The following is a 24,701-nucleotide window of genomic DNA, read 5'->3' on the forward strand; positions in this document are numbered from 1 at the left end:
TCCATTCTCTGAAATGGAATTCATATAAGGAATGAAAACACTTCCTCCACTTTCTTCCTTCAAATTAATTCCATTTTGGTCCTCTTTCCTATTTTTCATCAGTTTACTTTCTCTCTCATCTCTTTCAGGTTTGTTCTTTAGTTCTCTTCTTAGGAAGGCAGACTTTTTCTCAGTCTTCTTTTGTCTTTTCTCAACTCCTCCCTTAATTTCATTTTCAACTGCATCCTCTACTGAACAATTTAGTTGCCCTCCTACACTTTTCTGTTTCTCATCAATACAAACTTCTGCTCTTGGTAAGTTTTGCTTCTCATCTTTTTTCCTCAATCTCTTGTTGTCCCTACCAGTTAAATCCATGCTCACCCTCACCTCCTCACAACCACCTGAAGCGAGTCCCTAACGTCTGCGAGTCTTGCTCTCTCCGCCTCTCCCTCCTCCAGTTCCCACTCTCTGGGATACTCGAACCAAATCTTCCCTCCCTTCTTGCATCATTCTGGAAAAAAAAAGAAATCATCATCACCATCACCTCAGCTCTAATTATCATTTATGAGATGAGAAAGATCACAAAATAAAAAAGAAAATGAACATAGCAGAGCTATAAAACAGTATGCCAAGTAAAACTGACCACACAACCATTCACATATCATCTGAGACTTTGAAAGCATGGCTCCTACTCACAAGCAAAAATCATCTACTCACTCGACGTAGTGCTGCTTCGGGTGTTTGCCCTTTCCTCTGGTCCTTCCTTTCTCTTCTGTTGTTTTTTTCCTTCATTCTTTCCTCATCCTCCTGCCTACAGGTGATTTTACACTCCCTCTTCTGTCTGTCTTTTCTTCATTCTTTCCTCTTCCTTCTGCCTATGGGTGACTCTACATTGAGTGACAAACCAAGTGGTTTCCTGTACACCAGGAAGCCATTTGCTATGCTGGGTGGTAACCATATAACCAAATTATGGCACCTGGTGGTTTAGTGGGTAATTAAGGTGCTCCAATCAGATTGAGCCTGTGCAGATTATATCCAAGGGGTGGTTGGGGTTTATTGCTCACATAATGCCACACAGGGATGAGTGAGGCTGGTCACTCTCTTAAATGTCAGGGCCAACTTGTCTAACCCCGGGCTCCTATGCTCCTCATAGGGCAACACTGGACTGGATGATGGACGAATGATAGATATATCTCATCTCATCAGCCGTTTGTGTGTCCATTGCAGGACCGGCCTATCCCGACCGAAGTGGGGACGATACAGCCAATGTATCTCTACCAAGTGGCTTAGACTGTCTGGTAGAGATTGTATGTAGGGTGTGAAGTGCTTGTAAAAGTGTAATTGTAGCGTTGGAGTGGCTTTGGATGTGTATGTAGTCTGTGAACCAAGTGTAATCGGTCCGCGCAAGCCAACTGGGTGCAAGCATACTTTATAGCATGCGAAACTAGTTCAACCACAGCACCCCTGGTGTCCGCCAATGCAGTACGTAGCCTGAAGAATGCTCCCAAACTTTACTATCCTGGTGGGGAACGAACCCTCGTTCTTCAGTGTATGAAAACGCACACTTTACCACTGTACCACAGAGGGTCCAATAGATATAGATATGGATATATATATATATATATATATATATATATATATATATATATATATATATACTGTATATATATATACAGGTTATCCCTTAATTCACGCGAACTTTTTTCACATGATTTCGGTTATCCACAAATTTTTCGTACAATAATTAAAACCAAATTATAGTATTCAAATAAGTAATTTCAATATTCAAAAGAAATAAATAAAATATAAAAAATGCCTACCTGCTGCCCGTGTCCACACACATATGTATGTGTGTGTGTGTGTGTATTTGTGTGTGGGAGCCTGGGAGGTCGGTCTACCACGCACCACACAGTCAGTTTGAATCCGACAGTCGAATCATGCGTGACTCGAGATCGAGAATCATTATTTGTGGCTTATTTTTCTGCCTTCCAGTGATTGCTTGCCTTGTCTGCCAACATGGGGCCTAAGCGTAGTGCTAGTGATGCATGTGGTAACACACCAAAGTGGGCTGGTAAAGTGGTGTCACTGACAAAGGTAAAGTGTTGGACAAACTTCAGGGTGGAATGTCGGCGACAATTCTCCGTCAGGACGATTCACGTCATTTATTTACATACCAGTTTATTTAGCAAGTACAGTACACTAGTTTTTTACTTATATGAGTTATAAAATCCCCCGGAAAATTAGTTATTAAAGTATTAATTAATCAATAATAAGTATATTAATAGAATGACGGGGAATTGTCCATGTTTTGACGGTGAATTGACTTGATGGTGAATTGTCTCAGAACCGTAAATTTGGGGTGAGTCAACTGTTCATACAGTAAAGAAGGAGAACGTAGCATACGGGAGACAGTGAGGGCTAGTGCACCAGACTGTGCTAAGTGTCTCCACCTACACCTGTGAATTGTCTTGTAACCGGATGTTCGGGGTGAAGGAGTCAACTGTTCATACAATAAAGAGGGCAGAATGTAGCATACGGGAGGCAGTGAGGGCTAGTGCACCAGACTGCTGAAGTGTCCACCTACACCTGTGCTTGTCAGGTTTCAGTTTTAAATTTCTTACATTTTTGTTGTTTTTTATACTTTATGCTAGTTTAAAAGGTGTATGTAGTGCATAAACAGTATTATTCAGATGTAATATACATATAGACATGCGTAATTATGTGCACACAAGGCCAGAAGATATACGCGAATTTATCACATACGCGAAGGGTCTGGGAACCTAACCCTCGTGTGAATTTAGGGCTTACCTGTACTGTATATATATACATATATATATTATATATATATATATATCTATCTATATATATCTATCTATCTATATATATATATATATATATATATATATATAAATACAGGTTATCCCTCAATTCACGCAAACTTTTTTCACGGGATTTCGGTTATCCACGAATTTTTCGTACAATAATTAAAACAAAATTATAGTATTCAAATAAGTAATTTCAATATACAAGAGAAATAAAATATAAAAAATGCCTACCTGCTGCCCGTGTGCACACATATATGTATGTGTGTGTGTGTATGTATGTGTGGGAGCCTGGGAGATCGGTCTACCACGCACCACACAGTCAGTTTGAATCCAACGGTCGAACCATGCATGACTTGCAAATCGTTATTTGTGGCTTATTTTTCTGCCTTCCAGTAATTGCTTGCCTTATCTGTCAACATGGGGCATAAGCGTAGTGCTAGTGATGCATGTGGTAACACACCAAAACTGACTTGTAAAGCGATGTTGCTGACAGAGAAAGTTAAAGTGTTGGACAGACTTCAGGGAGGAATGTCGGCGACAATTCTCCGTCAGGACGATTCCCCGTCATTTATTTACATACCAGTTTATTTAGCAAGTACAGTACACTAGTTTTTTACTTATAAGAGTTATAAAATCCCACATAGGCGAAGGGTCTAAGAACCTAACCCTCGCGTGAATTAAGGGCTTACCTGTATATATATATATATATATATTGTACATAAATTCATTCATTCATCATCCAGTCCAATGTTGCCCCATGAGGAGCACAGAAGCCCGGGGCTAGGCAAGTTGGTCCTGACATATGAGATCAGAGTGACCAGCCTCACTGAGTGGCATTACGTGAGCAATAAACCCTAACCGGCTCAATCCAACTGGGGTGATGTAATTGCCCACTAAACCACCAGGCGCTGAAATTTGGTTATCTGGTTACCACCCAGCGTGGTAAATGGTTTCCTGGTGTACAGGAAACCATTTGGCTGGTCACTCAGTGTAGAGTCACCCACAGGCAGAAGGAAGAGGAAAGAATGAGGGAAAGAAAGACAGAAGAGGATGGAAAGAAAAAGAAGGACGGAGGAGAGGAAAGGGCAGACACCAGACAGCAGCACTACACTGAGTGAGTGGATGGTGAGTGTCCCCTATATAAAATTATATATATATATATATATATATATATATATATATATATATATATATATATTATATATAAATATATATATACAGTACATAAATATATATATATATATATATATATATATATATATATATATATATATATATATATATATATTATACTGTATATATATATATATATATATATATATATATATATATATATATATATATATATTCTATTGCCAGACGCCTCAATCCCGTTTGGGGTGGCCACAAACAAATCGCCTCCAAGTCGCCCTGTCCCCCGCCATTTCACTGCCCTGCTCCCAACTCACACCCCCCTCTCTCATACACCTCTCCAAGCCATCCCTCCATCTCATCCTCGGCCTCCCCCTCCCTCTTCCCCCCTCCACCTCACTCACATACACTCTCTTCGTCAGTCTTTCACCCTCCATCCTCTCCACATGGCCAAACCACCTCAGTGTGTTCCTCATAACGCTCACTATCACATCCACATCAACACCACAACGTTCCTTTATATCCTCATTCGTCAGCCTATCTCTCCATGTGACTCCACAGGCTCCTCTTAAATAACTCATTTCCACTGCTCTCACTCTTGACTTGTGTCCTTCCAACAACGTCCAAGCCTCACATCCGTACGTTAGAGTTGGTATCACAATACTGTCATGTAGTAACTTTTTCACTTCCATGCTCACTTCCCTGTTTCTTATCACTGCTTTCAAAGAACCAGCAACCTTTCTTCCCTGCTGTACCCTTTCAAGCACTTCACCCTCCAAACCTCCATCCTTACTTATCACACTACCCAAGTACTTAAACGTACTCACATTTTCCAATTCCTCACCATCCAACCTCGCTGTACATTCACTGACTTCACCTCTCTCAAAGACCATCACTTTACTCTTCCCTATATTCACCTTCAGATTCCATTTCTTACACACTCTCCCGAACTCATCCACCAAGCCTTGCAGCTCCCCTTCGTCTTCACTCAACAACACAGTATCATCTGCAAACAACAGTACAAGGAGTTTCCAAACACTATCCTCTCTCACCAGGGCCACTCCAACATCCACTACCCTACCTTGTACCTCTTTTATTACCCCATCCATGTAAAGACTGAACAACCATGGAGATATATATATATATATATATATATATATATATATATATATATATATATATAATATATATATATATATATATATATATATATATATGTATATATATATATATATATATATATTTGGCACCCCATTTTAACATGACAGCGTCCAGATTGACTCTATCGGATACAATTTACAGTATGTGAAGCTACAGAACGTGGTGAAAGTTTTTGGTGAATAAAATACAGCCAGGATTCCGCGGGCTTGAATGTTGAGCGAATAGAAGTGTGGCCCATTGGATATGGCAAATTTGGGCTCTCTGAACATTGCTACTCCTCACCCTGTCCCAGGGTGGGAAAGATGGTCCAGATGATGATGATGATGATGATGATGATGATGTATTCTTATATTTTCCACATTTCTTGTCTATCTACTCTGACATATGCTTTCTCCAAATCCATGAAGGTCACATACAATTTCCTCCCCTTCTCTAGAAACTTTTCCAGTAAAGACCTGAGGATGAATATCTGATCTACACAACCTCTCCCTTCCTGAAACCTCCCTGTTCTTCTCCAACTAATTCCCCTGTTATTTCCCTAACTCCATCAATAAGTATCCTACCATATACTTTACTCAGTACACTAGAAGACAAAGGCCCCTACGATTACCACACATTTCTTCTTCCCCTTTCCTTTGTACAAGGGAATAATTGAACCTGACTTCCAATAAGTTAAAAACTATTTTTAGTTGATTGGTTAAGGAAACAGTAAAGTCCGATACAATGAACAGTTTCAAAGCCAGAATTGACCCACTATTTAGGCAAGTAGGGGGGCTATATATGAGACAGCGCAGGCTTACTGCCCCGATCCTGAACCGACCACCTCACCAAGACTAGCACTGGGGTGGCCTTGGTAAGCTAAATGGTAAGCTAAATATCTATTTTAAGACTTACTTTTCCTCCCACGAGGACAGGCTCTTATAGTACTTTATCAGCTGAGCCTGAGCTTTCTCCCGGTACACTCTCTGCGAGTTTTCAGGCAATTTGTTCCAGCTACTTGCTGCTGAGATTAGGAAATCCTGCAAATAAGAATTAGTATAAATGACAGCTGTTTTAATAACTGAAGAATTTATGAATATGTAGCCTACTGTAATTTAGCACCCATCAGTCAGTCAGCTACACACACACAAATAATTTCTATAACCCCCCAAAAAAAAAAATATATATATATATACAGTATATATATACCATCTCTCCACTTCCTAAATCTTTCATTCTCTGCAATCAAAACCAAATCATCAGCACACAACATCTCCCAACAGAGTCCATTTCTGAAGAAGCTCAAGACTGATCCCTGATGTACACCAACATTCACAGAAAACTCACATCTCAAATCTCCATTCACTCTCACCTGGGTGTCAGCATCCACATACATAGCCATAACCACTCTAACCAGCCACTCCTCGATCCCGAGTTTTCTCATTGCCCACTTCACCACCCCGCTAGCAACTGTCAAAGACGTTCTCCAAATCAACAAAAACAAAGTAGTGATCCTTTTTCTTTCCTATATATGTTTCCTCAAGCTGTTGAAAAAAGAATATAACATCAGTGGTCCCTTCGCCTGGCATAAACCCAAACTGCATCTCATCAATACTCACTCTTCCTCTAATCATCCCATCTAGAGGTCTTTCCATTACCTTCATTATCTGGTTCAAAAGTTTTATGCCCCTGTAATTTCCTTTTTTCATGGCATTACCCTTCCTCTTGTACAAATTCACAACACTCTTCAGCCAATCATCTGGGACACCACATTCATATATATTTCTACTGTATCCATCAAATCAGTAACTAACCCTACTCTTATATTTCCTGCCATGCAGTAACCTGAAATAAAAACACAAACATATAGTGTTCAACGTTCAATTTCTTTAGGTGTACAGCAACCTTATAGGTGGCATCCCCACGAGGAAGTGACTGGATGTACTGAAGAAATGCATTGCCTGGATACTTGGGTTTTCCAAGACTTTCACTTTCTCGTTTCTTCTCTCTGTTGGCTTGTTTCTTGGCTTTGTCCTGCAACTGTTTCTTTCTTAGGTGCTTCAAACTCTCAACTTCATTAGGAGTCAAACGTCGAAGGTATTCCTTATATCTGGAGGATAAAAAGGGTCAAAACAATATTTTGAAATAAGTTTAACAGAGTACTGCTGTTATGATGGAATGTATTATATTCTCTGAATTCCTGTACACAAACTTTTTCATTAATACCAAAGGCTTGAAGTCCCCTCACCAGCAAGGTTGGGTGGTATATCCAAAGGGTTTTGGAAAAAAAAAAAAAAAAAAATGCCTTTTGCATGGCCAAAATTCCACTTATCACTCATAAACAGCAAATTTTGGAGGTAACCTATGAAGTGGCATCAAGCCACAGCACTATCCTCCCAACCCCCATTACACAAGGGTAGGCTCCTCCTCCTCCTCCATCACCTGGCTAATCTAAAAGTCACACCCTGGATGGGAAAGTGCTACCCTCATCCCTTTCGGATATGCCCCTGAACTTGCTAGTCCTGCGGGAGGATGAGGGAAGAGGGTGGCCCTGACACCAAAACATCTGAATGTACTGCAAAATCTCAAGCCAAAGGTAAATGCTACAATGTGGTGCTCACTTAGAAGCAGCAGAGGCATATATTCACACCATATACAGATTCATATCATGATTCCATTAATATAATACTGTACTGCACTGACATGCCTGCACATTTATTTCCCTCAATGTTCAGTAACCAACACATTCACCCGACTTTCAGCAAGTGGTACCAGGCACAGCAAAGCTCACCGGACAGCAGTTGTTTTATTGCTGTTCAATACCAAATCGATACTGCCATTTATTGTCAGTACAAAATACAAAGTCTAAGGTTATGGCACAAATGTTTTCAAGTTGTGCCCTCTGAAAATCCATGATTCTGCATTTGACCTTTCAAAGTCATTCAAGATCAAAGGTCATGGTGCTCAATAAAAGCCCATATGATACTTCCTATAACTTGAGAATAGTAAATACAGTCTCTATCTTCAGTGAGTTTTGATTTATGGCCTACTGAATATCTGTGATAAGTTTGATCATTCAGGGTCACGGTACCAATTTAAAACCTTTATGGGACTTCCTGTATGTTGATAATAGTAAATATCTCTCTAACTTCAACCAGTTTCGAGTTATAGCCCCCTGAATATCCGTGACCTTGAGTTTGACCTGTCAAGGTCACTCAAGGTCAAGGGTCTTGATGCCAAATGAAAGCCCATATTACAAGTTCCTGTATGTTCTAAACGGTAAGTATCTCTATCTGCAACCAGTTGCAAGTTATAGCCCTCTGAAAATTCGTGACCTTGATTCTGACCTATCAAGGTCACTCAATTATCACCAAAATTTAATCACTTTCTTTTGAGACCAGTTCTCACATATCCTGAAAGCTTCATGTAACTTCAATTAGCCATTTTTTTGTAATGTTCCTGACAAACAATGAAACAAATAAACAAACTCGACCACAAACAATACCTCGCCGGACCGTCCGGGCGAGGTAATAACCAGTACGTTCATTCAACTACATCCTAATTTTCCTACCGTACACATTAAGAGTGAGCTCCTCTCCATCCTCCCTCACTAATTATCAGTTGTAAAATATAGCAAAAACATAAACTAAAGAGACAGCTGAAAGAGTACAGCAAAGCCATGCTTAAATTTTGACAAACCTCATGATCATGATTTCTGACTTGTCTGTCAATCTATCTACTACAGGACGCCTTAATCCCATCAGGGGTGGCCACAAACAAACCATCTCCATGTCATCCTGTCCCCTGCCATTTCACTGCCCTCTCCTCAGCTCACACCCCCCTCTCTCATATACATCTCCACTCCATCCCTCCATCTCATCATCGGCCTCCCCCTCCCTCTCCCCACCTCCATCTCACTCCCATACACCCTCCTCACCAGAAACTCGTTCTCCATCCTCGCCACAGGGCCATCATCAAATCATGCATCATCAAACCATCTCACACCCACACACAATGTATAACATAATTTTAATGCACTGATGAGAAATTTTTGCAAAAAGATACATATATACATCCATGAATTTTAAACAGACTGCTGATCCATAAAAGAGTTTGCTCTGTCAATATTACCAGGAAACAACTCTCCGAAGACAGACTAGTAAATTTTTGAGTAGATAAATCTATGGTCATAAAGTGTGTTAACCCTGTCACTTGTAGAGGTTCTCTTCAAATGAGTAAAATCTGCATACAACCAGAACATGAATCCTCAGACAGCCCCAACCAATGGAAGGTTAATGCAGTACTGCACAATAAGGGACTACAGGACACTATGACCTCTGATCATTTACCAAATCCCTACCGAAGGCTCCTACCTGATGGCATACTGCTCCCGCTCTTTCTCATAGTTGCCAGCCCACTTGTTTTTATCATCTTGGGTGAGATAACGCCACTGCTGTGAGGCCTTTTGAAAAAGCTCTGGTGGTTTGGGTGGAGATACTGTATTAGTCTTACTGCATTCTAGTTTTATCCATATACATCTCACACAGATATACAGGTACTGCCAGTACAAATAACTAACTTGAGGGACCTACCAGTACAACCAGTGGGAATATAGTAAGATATAGAAAAACTGAGAAAAACAAACTGAAAAGATTATCAAAACTGTAAATAAGTAGAGCTTAGGAACTGACAAAGAACTATGAGCATTTGAAAAGAAAGCCAAACAATGAAGCACAAAATTCGCATGTATTCACTGAAAACACTGAAAATCAGTTTACATAAGGTAGCTGTAGTATTTATTTACATAACATCTTTTTAACTGTCAGACTGCAAGCTATATTATGTCATGAACATTTTTTCTCACTATATATAGCAGCTCTCTGGTCATTTCAATCAGTTTTGATAGGGCCAGTGAATGGTAAGGTTGACTTGCTTTGCTTCTGTTACATCTCAAGAGACCCTATGGTCTCCAACACTGCTTTTTTTTTTTTTTTTCCTGTAAAATAGCCAAGTTGTTATATCTTCCTCTGTTGCCAAAACTAGACAGCAAAAGTTACAGAAGTGTTCTTGGTGTCAATTTGCAGATGATGGAAGTTTTCAATTCTTTGTTTTTTACAGTATCCCCCTTTATTAAAAAAACAGATTAATGATGAGCAAAATCATGTTTTTGCCATTCATTTCAGAGTTAAACATAGCACTGAACTTGCTTGCTATAGTAACTAATAACTTTAAATCAAAGCAGAGTGATATTTTGCATAAAAAGTGGCTATTTTGTCACTAATGATTAAGTGGTTCCGAAGTTAAATGCTGCTTACATTAAAACAAACAAAATGAATTCTCCCCCTTCTTTATTCCAATACTGTATTGTACATAACAATTGCAACCTAACTAATATACTGCACCAATGTTTCAAAATCAATAATATTTTGCAAAATTTCAGGATATTCATGTTGCTATGCAAGTTGATGAAGAAAACAAAACACTGGCTGTGACAAGTTACACTACCCTTATTAGTAATCTGCCATATATATATATATATATATATATATATATATATATATATTATATATATATATATATATATATATATATATATATATATATATATATATATTATATATATATATATATATATATATATATATATATATATATATATATATATATATATGCAGAGACTTCACTTCACTGTGAAGATATGTATGTAAACTAACCACAGGAGAAATGATGCATTATTTAAGATGCTGTTGATGTTAAGTCATTAAATCGACTTCCCTTAAAATTCACTGTACAATATATATATATATATATATATATATATATATATATATATATATATATATATATATTTACTGTATATGCAAACTAACCACAGGAGAAATGAAAGGAGCGACAGTGAGTACTTTCGTATATTACATCTTCAGACAGAGTGAGACAGAAACGTAAAGGGTAGAGGTCTTTTATGCACACCCGCTGTGGGTGTGCATATAAGACCTCTACCCTTTACGTTTCTGTCTCACTCTGTCTGAAGATGTAATATACGAAAGTACTCACTGTCGCTCCTTTCATTTCTCCTGTGGTTAGTTTGCATATACAGTAAATATATACTGTATATATATATTGTACAATGAATTTTAAGGGAAGTCGATTTAATGACTTAACATCAACAGCATCTTAAATAATGCAGAACATGCAAACTACAATAAATAAATCAAGCAAGGATGGAATAATAAGAACTAGCACAAACCATAATATGGCTGTATTGCACTACGGGCAGTGTTGAAATGGTCTTGCTGTGAAAGTGGAGTAAGGAGAAAAGGTCAACATCAATGGGATGTCCTTAAACTATTCATGTCATGAAACCATACATCTAACCTGATAGGAGTAGAGGGAAAATACAGGCCGGAAGAAATACAGAAATATCAAGAGTAGGTAGGACAGGTGAAGAAGACAGTAAGAAGAGAAAGATGGGAGACAAACAGGCCCCTTTTTGGTCACCTCTTATGAAAAGCAGGGATATTGGTGAAGTATTTTTTCCTGCCCTCCCTCCCCTGGTGAGCATAAATCAAGGAGAGATCTCCAATGCAGGAGATGGAATAACTGGAAGCCTCAGTTGTCTTCCTCACTGTGATCTGCTGACTGCCACCCTCACCACTTGCTCTTAAGCTGCAACATTCATGTTGCATAACTCACTATACGGCAAGATCCATATTAAGAAACAGTCATTCCCAGGATACAACAATGGTTCCTCAATCCTTTTGACTAAATCTCAGTTTTGATCATGGTGGCACTTTGGCCATGGATCTCTTATTTTCAGACATGGGTTACCAAATAATAAATGTTACAAATGAACTACTGTACTGCATTTGCAACCACTGGTCACTCACCTTCTGCATGGCAGGTATGAGTGTTGCAGATAAAACAAAAGTGATGATATCTAGGGTTGGTGGCGGTACTGTCAAAGACGAGGGAGAGTGGCCATATGCAGTTTGCCACAAGGGAGTGGGAAGTAATTCCATCTTGTGTGGTGTGTGTGATAAATGGGTGCATAAGAGATGTAGTGGTATCAGAGGTAGACTGCGAGATAATGCTGATTTTATGTGTACGGCGTGCCGGGGTGAGCACGTGGAGATTGTCAGACTTGAAAGGATTGAACCTGCTGGTGAATCTCTTGAGTGTGTGGAAGAGTTTTGTTATTTGGGAGACATGTTGTGTGCTGGAGGTGGAGCTGGAGCTAGCTCTGTGGCTAGGGTGAGAAGTGGTTGGAAGAAGTTCAGGGAGCTCTTGCCTCTCCTGACATTGAGAGGGCTCTCCCTACGTGCTAAGGGGTCTTTGTATGCAGCATGTGTTAGGAGTGTAATGCTGTATGGCATTGAGACCTGGGCAGTGAAGGAGGAAGACATTCGCCGGCTCAGACGTACAGAAATGACAATGATTAGGTGGATGTGCAGTGCGTCCCTGCGTCCAAGGCCTGGAGGGGCTGGGTTTACAATGGAAGAGTTGAGAGGTAGGATGGGACTGGAGTGTATTGGTGTTGTGATGAGGAGAGGTAGATTGAGGTGGTTTGGACATGTGGAGAGGATGGGGGATGATAATTGGGTGAGGAAGGTGAGAAGTGTTAATATTGGGGGTGGGGTTATGAGGGGTAGACCGAGAAAGACATGGGACGAGATCATTAAGTGTGACCTTAGGGTTAAGGGACTGAACAGGGAGGCTGCAATGGATCGTGCAGCGTGGAGAGCCGCCATTAGGTGACCAAGGCTGACACATGCAAGCATGTTGGAGCCTTTAAAAACGAAACGAAATGAAACGAAACGAAACGAAACGAAACTACAACCCTGTGTCACCTAGGGGTGATCGGGTGGGGCATATTCAAAACTTCACATAAGCTGGTGGACAGTGGGCAGTAGTTAAATGCCTTCCCCACAAGATCCCATATACAGCAACCCCTGGCTCTGAAGGGTTATTAATAACTGCTATCCAGTAAAAGAAATCCTAAAGAAAAGCAAGACTATAATTAAAAATTATTTTCTAGTAATACAGTGTACTGTACATTTATTCTACAAAACAAGATGTAAAGGCAATATCACCTCTATGAGTCAAACTAGGAAACTTGGCCTTGTTGTCCAACATGAAGGTCTTCATGTATCGTAGATAAGGGCTTAGTGGACGCTTGGGAGGCGCTGGTAAACCAAGATTCTCTGCCAGACTCTGTTTCCAAGCCACTGAAGATACACTGAGAAATGGAGATAAGAAGCATCATAAACTTATTATAGAAATATAAATCTATCTATCTATCTACTGTCAGACGCCCCAATCCCGTGAGGGGTGGCCAAAAACAAATCACTTCCATGTCCCCGTGTCCCCTGCCATCTCACCGTCCTCCTTCCAGCTCACACCCCCTTTTCTCATATACAGGTACCTCTCCACTCCATCCCTCCATCTTATCCTCAGCCTCCCCTTCCCTCTCCCCCCTCCACCTCACTCACATACACTCTCCTCAATAGTCTCTCATTCTCCATCCTCTCCACATGGCCAAACCACCTCAATGTATTTCTCCTAACACTTGCTATCACATTCAATCCACAACAAAATACTCCTTTACATCCTCACTAGTCAGTCTGTCTCTCCATGTCCTTCCAACGAGGTCCAAGCTTCACTTCCATACGTCAGAGCTGGTATCACAATACTACCATGCAGTAACTTTTTTATTTCCATGCTCTCTTCCATTATTATCGCTGCTTTCAAAGAACCAGCAACCTTCGTTCCCTGTCATACCCTTCTGAGCACTTCATTCTCCAAACTTCCATCCTTATCCATCACACCACCCAAGTGGAGTAGACTGTAGCACCAGTCGAGCAGGGCAGTACTCCCGAGGTGGATGGAAAGCTGATGACAGGGAGTGCTGGAGCTCCCGTTTCATCAGCCCTCAGGACTAGTTCCTGACCATCCCCCTTTGCTGAACTTTTTCAGTGTCTCAGTTACACAGAGAGTAGGCCAGCATGCTCTCCAGTACAAATTTCTCTAACTATCTTCACCAAACTACATTCACAGTACACACTACACTTCCTATTCAAAATTTACCTAAAATGGCGTCGTATATCAAGCCTCGGAGTCCCCAGGGGGGGGGACCATAAATGCCCCCACCATCTGCCCCTCTCCCGATGACGACTCAAGGTGCCTGGAACCACTGTCTGACTCTCTTCTTCTTCATTTCTGCAACATTCGCGGCCTTTCCTCTAACTTTCGCTCTGTTGAGCACCACCTCTCCTCCTCTAAACCTCACCTTCTTTTTCTAACGGAGACTCAGCTGTCTGAGGCAACTGACAGCAAACCCTTTTCTGTATCCTTCTACTTTCTCTATACTCATTTCAAAGCCAAAGGTGGCTGTTGTGTATATATACGCAATGACTTATCTTGCTCTCGTGTTCCTGAACTTGATTCTTCTGAATTCTCCACACTCTGGCTTCGGCTTTCCTGTCATTCTCTGACTAAATATATCTGTGCTGTTTACTTATCCCTAATTCTACTGACTATCAAAAATTCTTCGACTATCTTACTTCTACGATGGAACACATTCTATCCATTTCTCCTTTCTCTGAAATCTCCATTCTTGGAGATTTCAATGTTCACCACCACCTTTGGCTCTCCTCTCCTTTCACGGATCCACCTGGTGAACAAGCCTACATCTTTTCTATCCTTAATGACCTAGAGCAGCTTGTACAGCACCCTACCCGTATCCCTGACCGCCTTGGAGAGAGCTCCAACATACTTGACCTCTTCCTCACAACTAATCCTTCTGCTTACTCTGTTAATCTTTTCTCTCCGTTGGGCTCCTCCGATCACAACCTTATTACCTTAACCTGTCCTATCACTCCGGTACGGCCTGTGGACCCTCCAGGGAAACGTCGTCTGTGGCATTTTGGAGCCGCAGACTGGGAGGCCCTCAGGCAGTACTTCTTGATTTTCCCTGGAATGATTATTGCTTCCATGGCCGTGAGCCATCTGAGTGTGCCTTGCGCATTACGGAGGTTATTCTCTCGGGCATGGAAGCATACATTCCTTTCTCATATCCTTTGACTAACGCAAGAAAGCCTTGGTTTAATCACGCTTGTTCTAATGCTGTCCGCAACAAGGAGAGGGCCTACAAAAGGTACCGGAGCCAACCCACCCCTGAATCACATCATCTTTACGTTTCTGCCCGGAATCGTGCTAAGTCTGTTCTTCGCTCTACTAAAAATAATTTCATCCATACTAAATGCTCTCAACTCTCCAACTCGAATTCTTCCCGCTCCTTCTGGCATCTTGCCAAAAATCTTTCTAACAACTTTACCTCATCATCCTTCCCTCCTCTTTTCTACTCTGATGGTTCTGTAGCTATTTCTTCTACTGATAAAGCAGATCTCTTCGCACAGACTTTCTCCTCCAATTCTACCTTAGACGATTCCGGTGCTGTTCCTCCATCACTTCCCCCTCTGACTTCCTCATGGCTGACATTAAAATTTCTTCAGTTGATGTATTTTCTGCCATCACTGGCCTCAGTACTAACAAGGCATATGGGCCTGATGGGGTCCCTCCTGTTGTTCTCAAGAACTGTGCTTCTGTGCTTACACCCTGCCTAGGCAAACTCTTTCGTCTTTGTCTGTCAACTTGTACCTTTCCTTCTTGCTGGAAGTTTGCTCTCATTCAGCCAGTCCCAAAGAAGGGTGACCACTCCCAACCCTCCAACTATCGTCCAATTGCTTTAACGTCCTGTATTTCAAAAGTTTTCGAGTCAATTCTTAATAGAAAAATTTTAAGGCATCTTTCCTATCACAACCTTCTTTCCGATCGTCAGTATGGGTTCCGTCAGGGACGCTCCACTGGCGATCTTCTCACCTACCTTTCAGACTCCTGGTCATCCTCCTTTCGGGACTTTGGCGAAAGCTTTGCCATTGCACTTGACATCTCAAAGGCTTTCGATCGAGTCTGGCATAAATCTTTAATTTCCAAACTGCCCTCCTACGGTTTCTATCCTTCTATCTGTGCCTTCATCGCTAGCTTCCTTTCTGGTCGTTCTATAGCCGCTGTTGTAGATGGCCATCGTTCTTCTCCTAGATCTATCAACAGTGGTGTTCCTCAGGGCTCTGTCCTATCACCAACTCTCTTCCTTTTTATTCATCAATGATCTTCTAAGCTGTACATCTAACCCTATCCACTCATACGCTGATGACTCCACCTTTCACCTTTCCATTCGGTTCCCATAACGCCCATCTCAACAGTTACTTCAACAAACAAGGGATGAGGCTATGGCACACCTAATGTCTGACTTGGCTCGTATCTCTGACTGGGGTAAAAATAATATGGTTGTTTTTAATGCATCTAAGACTCAGTTCTTACACCTATCAACCCGACAAAATCTTCCACAGGTATACCCACTAATGTTTAATAATATTCAGCTTAATCCTGCATCATCCTTGAACATGCTTGGGGTTTCATTTACTCGGGACTTATCTTGGAAAGATCATATTACATCTCTTGTAAAATCTGCTTCCAAGAGATTGGGTGTGCTAAGCCGACTCCGCTCTTTCTTTACCCCTGCGCAATTGTTGACTCTATACAGGGGTTTTATCCGCCCCTGTGTGGAGTACAACTCTCATGTGTGGGGTGGCTCCCCACATACAGCTCTTCTCAATAGGGTGGAGTCAAAGGCTTTTCGTCTCATTAACTCTCCTCCTCTTACTGACTCCCTTCAACCTCTGTCTCTTCGCCGCACTGTTGCATCTTTATCTCTTTTCTATCGCTACTTTAATGGTCACTGCTCCTCTGAACTGTCTGCTTGCATTCCTCCACCTCTACGACGGGCGCGTAGCACCCGTCTGGCAGCAAACTCTCATCCTTTTTCTGTCCAACTCTCTAATGCAAGAGTTAACCGTTACTCCCAGTCTCTTTCATTTATGCAACAGGTCAGCTCTGGAACTGTCTCCCTCTGTCTGTATTTCCTGCTGCCTATGATCTCCAGTCTTTCAAACGCAGTGTGTCCAGGCATCTCAAAATGATCGGATCTTGAATTTGGCTCTATATTGTATTTTGTTTTTCTCTTGGAGGGAACTGTTACTGCGGGCTCATGGCCTTTGGTTCCTTCTTCCTCGCATAAAAAAAAAAATAAATAAATAAAAAAAAAATAAATAAATAAAAAGTACTTAAATGCACTCACATTTTCCACTTCCTCATCATCCAACCTCATTGTACGGTACATTCAGTGACTCCATTTCTCTTGAACACCATAACTTTACTCTTCCCTACAATCACCTTTAGATTCTGTTTCTTACACACTCTCCCTGACTCATTCACCAAGCCTTGCAGTTCCCCTTCGTCTTCATTTGACAAAACAGTATCATCAGCAAACAACAGTACAGGAAGTTTCCAAAAGCTGCCCCCTCTCATTAGGGCCACTCTAGCATCCACTGCCCTACCTTGTATCTCTTTTATAACCCCTTTCATAACATTCTGAACAACCATGGAGACATGACACATCCCTGTTTCAAACCAACATTCAGACTGAAAAATTCACTCAGTTCACTATCCCCACTGCAGCTTTAGCACCCTCATACACAGCAATGAACAACTTCCCATTTACTCCATATATTCTTATTTTCCACATTCATTGTCTATCCAATCTGTCATATGCTTTCTACAAATCCATGAAGGCTGTATACAACTTCTTTCCCTCCTCTAGAAATTTTCCACTAACACCCCACCCCACAAACCACCTCACATGCTGCAAAGATTTCTTCTGTGAATACCTTGCACACACCTTCCACCTCCCCAATCTCCTCCAACTCATGTTTACCCAATTGCTCCTCCACTTCCATCCTGTATTCTGTCTTTTTCCATCATCTTGCAAGCTTTCTACCTCCTGTCCTTCCTTTCTTCTATTCACTCATTGCACTTGAACCTTGAATTTCAACACCTCCAAGTGGTGCTCAGAAAGTCCACTCCCCCAACCTCCGTATACTCTTGTATCCATTACATACATTCACATTCTATCAACACACATACAATCAATCATTGCCTTCTGTTCACCACCCACCCTTCTCATCACTTAATATGTATACCTGTGAATCATTTTGTACCTGAAGAGGGTATTGGATATCACCAACCCCCTCCCCACACAGATGTCCACTAGACCACTGTCATTCTCATCCACTTCTGCAAGCACACCCCGCTCACCAACTACTCCATCCGCTTTCACATTCCCTACTTTTCCATTCATATTTCCAATCAAAAACACTCTCTCATTCCTCTCACTTTTCCATGCACACTTGCACATTTGCCCAGAACTCTTCTTTCACTCTGCTTGCACAATCTTGCATTGGCGCACACACAAACACACACAATTGCCCACGATTGTATTCCTACTTTCAATCTTAACCATACAATACTTGACCCAACTGAACCATAATAATAATAATAATAATAATAATAATAATAATAATCCATCCATCCATCATCTAATTCTACGTTGCCCCATGAGGAACGTAGGAGCCCAGGGCTAGGAAAGTTGGTCCTGGCATTTAAGATCAGAGTGACCAGCCTCACTCATCCCAGAGTGGCATTACGTGAGCAATAAACCCCAACCACCCCTTGGATATAAACCTTCACTGGCTCAATCCAACTGGAGCACCTTTATTACCCATTAAACCACCAGGAGCCAAAATTTGGTTATATGGTTACCACCCAGCATAGTTAATGGTTTCCTGGTGTACAGGAAACCATTTGGCTTGTCACTCAGTGTAGAATCACCCACAGGCAGAAGGAAGAGGAAAGAATGAAGGAAAGAAAGTCACAAGAGGGAGTGTAAAGTCACCCGCAGGCAGAAGAAAGAGGAAAGAATGAAGGAAAGAAAGACAGAAGAGGATGGATGGAAAGAAGGATGGAGGAGAGGAAAGGACAGACACCCGAGAGCAGCACTACATCAAGTGAAAGAATGGTGAGTGCCCCCGCCTACCACAAAATAATAATAATAATAATCTCATTCATTCATTCATTCATCATCTAATCCAGCGCTGCCCCACGAGAAACGCAGATGCCTAGGGCTAGGCAAGTTGGTCCTGACATTTTAGATGGGTGACCAGCCACACTCATCCCTAAGTGGCATTACGTGAGCAATAAACCCCCAACCACCCCTTGGATATAAACCTGCACTGGCTCATAATAATAATAACCAATATGACAGCCTATAGTCAATTATTACTTGTAGGGATTTTTTTTTTTTTTTGGGGGGGAGGGGGGGAGGGGGCAAGGTACTGACTTGAGAAAGCAGTCAACCAAACTTCAAAGTTTCCTCTCACATGTAAGGCACTCACTCAGACAAAGTCTGAATACTGTACAGTACATTCAAATCTGGTAAGGTAAGTTGCTGAATCTAATATTTCTCTCTCTCTCTCTCTCTCTCTCTCTCTCTCTCTCTTTCTCTCTCTCTCTTCTCATTTTGCATTAAATCATGTGCTAGTATGATTAACATATGCCCTATGTATATGGTAATTTTGAAGAATGCAAAAGTCTGGTGAGAAAACGAGTTGAAACAAATGCTACGCGTAATTCTGTGTTCACTGACACGGAAGATTTAAAACACTATCAGCTTGTGTTTGTGTGAAACTGTTGCAAGATGCAGGTCTACAACATATGGGAGATGAAAAATTTCACAGGATTTTCTGAACCCTAAAATTCTTCTAAGTACCATACATTCAAGATACCAGTACTTATTCTGAAACTGTTTTGTGGGCCCTCATCCCAAGCCTTCTTCAGTACGGTATAACTCTTGGTGCTCTATCCAACAAATTCACTCATAGATTTCTCTGCTAAATTTTCATCCTCCATTTTCTCCAGAGTCTATGCCTAAAAAACCTATGCATCACTTCATCAATGCCTTCACCTCCATTTCTCCAGGGCCTGGATTTAAAAAAAACTATGCAACACTCCATCAGTGTTTTCAACTCTTTTTCTCCAGAGCCTATGTCTACAATCTATGCATCACTTCATCAATGCCTTCAACTTCCGGCTAATCTCTCTATTGCTCACTTACAGTTATGTCATTTAGGGGAGCACTACATATCTGTCATCTTTATATGCTCAAACCTATGCACATCCTCCCCCATCACAGCCCAAGTTTCACTATCAGTACCACAAAATGCTACATCTAACATTCAGCACACTGTGCCCTTAGTGTAATGAAAAAGGCCTTAGAAAGGAATGAGTTCCCTAAATTTTTTCCATCCATTTCTAACCCTCATAATGGAGCATAATAACCACTCACACATACCGGATAAAGTTTTCTTGCAACCCTATTCTGTATATAAACTACTGTATGTTTATTATTATTATTGTTATTGGTTAGCTCCTGCTCTGTTATTACACTTGACAGGTGGTTCCTTTCCACATGAACCTAAAGCACTGATAATACAAACAACTCTGAAAAATTTGTTCAATTTCATTATCATCTTGCTCCCTTCTGGGACTGCCAACAGAGCACAGCCATGACAGCATCACCTCCTAGCTATCTTGTCCTCCCATACCTCTTTTACCCTCCCAATTATTCATCTTCATCTTCTTTCCCTTTCAGCAATATATTGCTCCACTCCTTCCATGTGAATTATGGTCCTCCTCTTCTAATCCTGCCATCAGCTGAGCTATCAAATTTTTTTTGGCACTCAGTCTAACTGAATTCTTTGAACATGTCCATGCTATCTCTATGGATTTATATTTTTTCCATTCAGTAATTCCTCATTTCATTCCTACAGCCCTTTCATTCAAAAATACAAAAAAATTCTTAACTATTTATATAATCCATCCTGCTTATGCATGAAGCTGGTCTGTAAGAAACTGTTTCTAGTCTGTAACCTACAAAGTTTTCAGTCACTGCTCAGATTTCACTACCATTAGTGTTGGCTCTTATGCTAAACATTTTCAAGAACAATGCTCTTTGCCACCAAACTAACCATCCTAAACTCCAAACAAAGTTCTCCAATTACCTGTCTCTTCTGTAGTGCTCTCTCTCTAACCTAACACTCTGTTTTGTCATGTTTACCCAGTACCAGTATCGTATAGCACCTACACATGTAAATCTATCAATCTTCTCAAGCATGCATCTTTCATCTACTGCTGTGGCTACAAATTATCTGGCTTCTTATATCCTACACTACACACAACAATTTACTGAAACAATCTATCCTTTTAAATACAGTACAGTAACCTAATTATTAAAGTAACAGGAGTTATGAAAATGAGTACTTCAGAATAAGGATGCACTTGAAAAAAATCCATCGCATGCTAATTTATCATTTTATCAAGTCAGTTATATCATGGATTCAACAAGAATAAGTTTTTGGTTGAGCCACCCACCCAGCAAAGTCTAAAAACAAGTTTCCTGCTCACCTAAATTGGTACTGTAGTTGTTTCACTTCACTACACTTCACCTTCTGCTATAAACTACACAACAGTATTGTTCCATCACTAACACAAACACACCCAACAGTAACTGAGTTCAAAGGCCATCTGGAACAAACGACTGAAAGCTTGCATGTGAGTGGTAATATAAGCGAAAATAGCAATTGCATATCAAACAGTGAGGATTCGTACAGGACCATAACGATCACATAAGTGAATATTCTATTCTATCTATCTATCTATCTATCTATTGCCAGACGCCTCAATCCCGTTTGGGATGGCCACAAACAAATCGCCTCCAAGTCGCCCTGTCCCCCGCCATTTCACTGCCCTGCTCCCAACTCACACCCCCCTCTCTCATATACCTCTCCACCCCATCCCTCCATCTCATCCTCAGCCTCCCCCTCCCTCTTCCCCCCTCCACCTCACTCACATACACTCTCTTCGTCAGTCTTTCACCCTCCATCCTCTATTCTATTGTATAATGAAAAAAGGTCCTAACTTTTTTGTAACCCAATAAGTGGTTCACTGCACAACGGTTCATTGTATAACAAGGGTCAGTTGTATATTCAGATGGTCTCAATCACTGAATTTCAACAATTTTACCTGCAAACCAAGACTAAAGGGATCCAACCTAGCATGGATCATCTGGCCTACTGCAGTAATCCTCTCTTCTCATGTTCTCAAATCAGGTGGCAGAATCTACTCCGAGATGAAACGAAATCTTTTCCATAAACTTTTCAACATCTGCAAGATGGGGCTTTATCAAATAGTCCCCAACTTTAATTTCAAGTTTAAGTTCAGGTAGCCTAAACTGAAATAAGACTTTTTTTTTTTTTTACACCAAACTCATGCTGGGCCAGTGGGCCTAAATTACTGAACCTATAATTTTAAACAATTTTTTTTTTTACAAAATTACCCTGAAAGCAACTGAAATTCCCTAAAAATATTCAGGCTTGTTTACACTGGACATGGCAATGTCGTCCTGTTTGCAGACCAGCAGTTTCCAGTGTCCCTCCCACACAAAATACGGTAGCTATTTGTGGGTACGTTAAGGTTAGGTAAAGTGGAGGTAGATTGGTTTAATGCCAAAACACAGCTTTTCTAATGACTTATGATCAGATTAGTTGATTTCTTTATTCATTCCCAGCAGAAATGGAGGCACCTATCCCTACCCTTAAAAAAAGACAAAAGTTTAATTAACATTTCATAAATCATTTACAGGAGGACTTAGACAGGAAGTACCAATGGTCAGAGGAATGCCAAATGTTGTTCAACGTTGGAAAATGTAAATGTCTACACATTAAATATGGGAATGGCTAACACAAATAGCTACGAACTGGGAGACCAAGAAATTACAAGTAAGAAAGATTTGGGAGTAAGGATTCACAAGTCACTGAACCCACATACACACATGGCAGAAACAGTTTTAAAAGCCAACCAAGTGATGGGCAACATCAGACAAACCTATCTATCTATCTATCTATTGCCAGACGTCATAATCCCATTAGGGGTGGCCACTTGACTTTGAGTTATTGGTTTTACAGGGAGGGACACTAACCCTCCACCAACCCACTTTTTGACACGTAGGGAGCACGTATGGGTTGGTTATATGGTTACCACCCAGCGTTGTAAATGGTTTCTTGGCTTACATGAAACCATTTGGCTTGTCACTCAATGTAAAGCCACCTGTAAAGGAAAGAAGAGCAATAAGAAGTGACAGGAAAGATGGAAGATATAGGAAGAGAGGAGGGCAGGCACAGAAAAAGAATGATAAAGGCTAAGGAAGAAGTAGGCAGCACTACATCGTGAGTGGATAATGGTCGCCACCACAAACCAAAGAATACAAAAGCAAGTCATATACAGTATAGCAAAACTGTATAAATCCTTGGTTAGACCCTATCTGGAATAATAGCAGCAGGTTTGGAGGCTTTTTAATCAATGAGACATTGACAATGTTGAAAGAGTACAGAGAAATAAGACAAAGATGACAGCAAGCTTGAAGGATGAACCTTATGAAAACAGACTGAAAATGACTGGATAAGTGATGCTTGAGATGACAAGACTAAGAAGCAATTTAACAGAGGTATTCAAGATAATGCATGGCTTGGAGGGACTGCTTGTTAATGACTTCTTTATTATGGAACAGAGAACAAAATGAGACCATCCATTCAAGATTTTCAAGCAACAACCAAGGCTAAATTTAAGATATTTTTTCCCACAGTAAATCATGGACGAATGGAACAACCTTCCCCAAGAGGCAGTATTGGAAAGTTCTGAGAATGCTTTCAAGGCCAAGACTGACCCACTGATATGGCAAATAGGGAGGCACCAAATGAGCCAACATTAGCTTCCTGCTCCAATCCTGAACAGGCCACCTCATTGAGTCAGCTTTGAGGTGGAGCTGGTAAGCATTTTAGTAATGGTTAATTTCCACAGAATGTTTATATGATAAAGTCTGCTTACAATTATAAGTAGCTACTATAATGAAGGCCAACTGGTTTTTCCCAACATAAATTTGGTGTAAAAGTAAAATTTAACTTTTCACGATTAATTTCAAAATTATTAGAGGAATGCTTTAACTTAGAATACCTGATGATACTGATCCTGGCAGTACTACAGCAAGGGTATTAGCTGCAAGATTTATAATACATAAGTTGCTCACTCTGTACAGTCAACATACAACTAAAATTAAAAACTGAAACAATGGATAGGCTTAGTCTGGCTACAGAGCACGTGTCATGACTGGGATATCTTCACTAAAAAAAAACTGTCATGAATTCTGGGACAGTACAATACGTCCCTGCCGTACAGCAACACTGCGAGTACATTAAGCTGCAGTGTTGTACGGATATACAAAAGGCTGATAGCTGCTGTACACAAACGTATTAAGTTACATGTAAATATAACCTACCTCGTTTAAGCTTTGAACATCTGACTTGAGAAAGTGAACAGATATGATACTGACAGTTCATTGTTTTCCAAAAATAACACGGCCTGTGTTGCATGTAAAGTTATAATTCTACAACCGACAGTCAAACCTCAAAGATATAGTCTAAGACGAAATCTTGAAAAGGTTGGAAGGGTTGTAAATGGTCATTTACTTTGTAAGTGTACTAACCTTGGTACCTCAAAGTGTTTAAATAATACATTCCTTGTAAGGGAACACTGAATGGAAAATAAGCGTGCTATCGTCAT

The 24,701-nt window shown here is 40.7% G+C and overlaps 1 protein-coding gene across 1 annotated transcript; it reads right to left on the minus strand.

Annotated features, from left to right (window-relative positions):
* Positions 1-388: 388 nt before the first annotated feature.
* On the minus strand, positions 389-24,701 carry LOC145415096 (transcription factor A, mitochondrial-like). The gene is made up of 6 exons (XM_080284511.1): positions 24,625-24,701; positions 13,166-13,311; positions 9,449-9,551; positions 6,981-7,185; positions 5,991-6,115; positions 389-490 (listed from the first exon to the last, which is right to left on the minus strand). The coding sequence occupies exons 1-6, from the start codon at positions 24,699-24,701 to the stop codon at positions 394-396; spliced, it is 753 nt and encodes a 250-aa protein (XP_080140637.1). The 3' UTR covers positions 389-393.

The sequence above is a fragment of the Coenobita brevimanus genome, chromosome 101, assembly GCF_032717465.1.
Source record: "Coenobita brevimanus isolate Jiangsu-jjx chromosome 101, ASM3271746v2, whole genome shotgun sequence".
Classification (NCBI taxonomy): Eukaryota; Metazoa; Arthropoda; class Malacostraca; order Decapoda; family Coenobitidae; genus Coenobita; species Coenobita brevimanus.

Excerpts from the sequence above, each read along its gene's own strand:
- LOC145415096 (XM_080284511.1), bottom strand. The coding sequence starts at position 24,701 with ATGACGATAGCACGCTTATTTTCCATTCAGTGTTCCCTTACAAGGAAT. Across the intron at positions 6,116-6,980 it reads GTGGGGATGCCACCTATAAG|GATTTCCTAATCTCAGCAGC; the intron begins GTTGCTGTACAC and ends TCTTATTTGCAG. Across the intron at positions 491-5,990 it reads CTGTCCTCGTGGGAGGAAAA|AATGATGCAAGAAGGGAGGG; the intron begins GTAAGTCTTAAA and ends TTTTTTTTCCAG.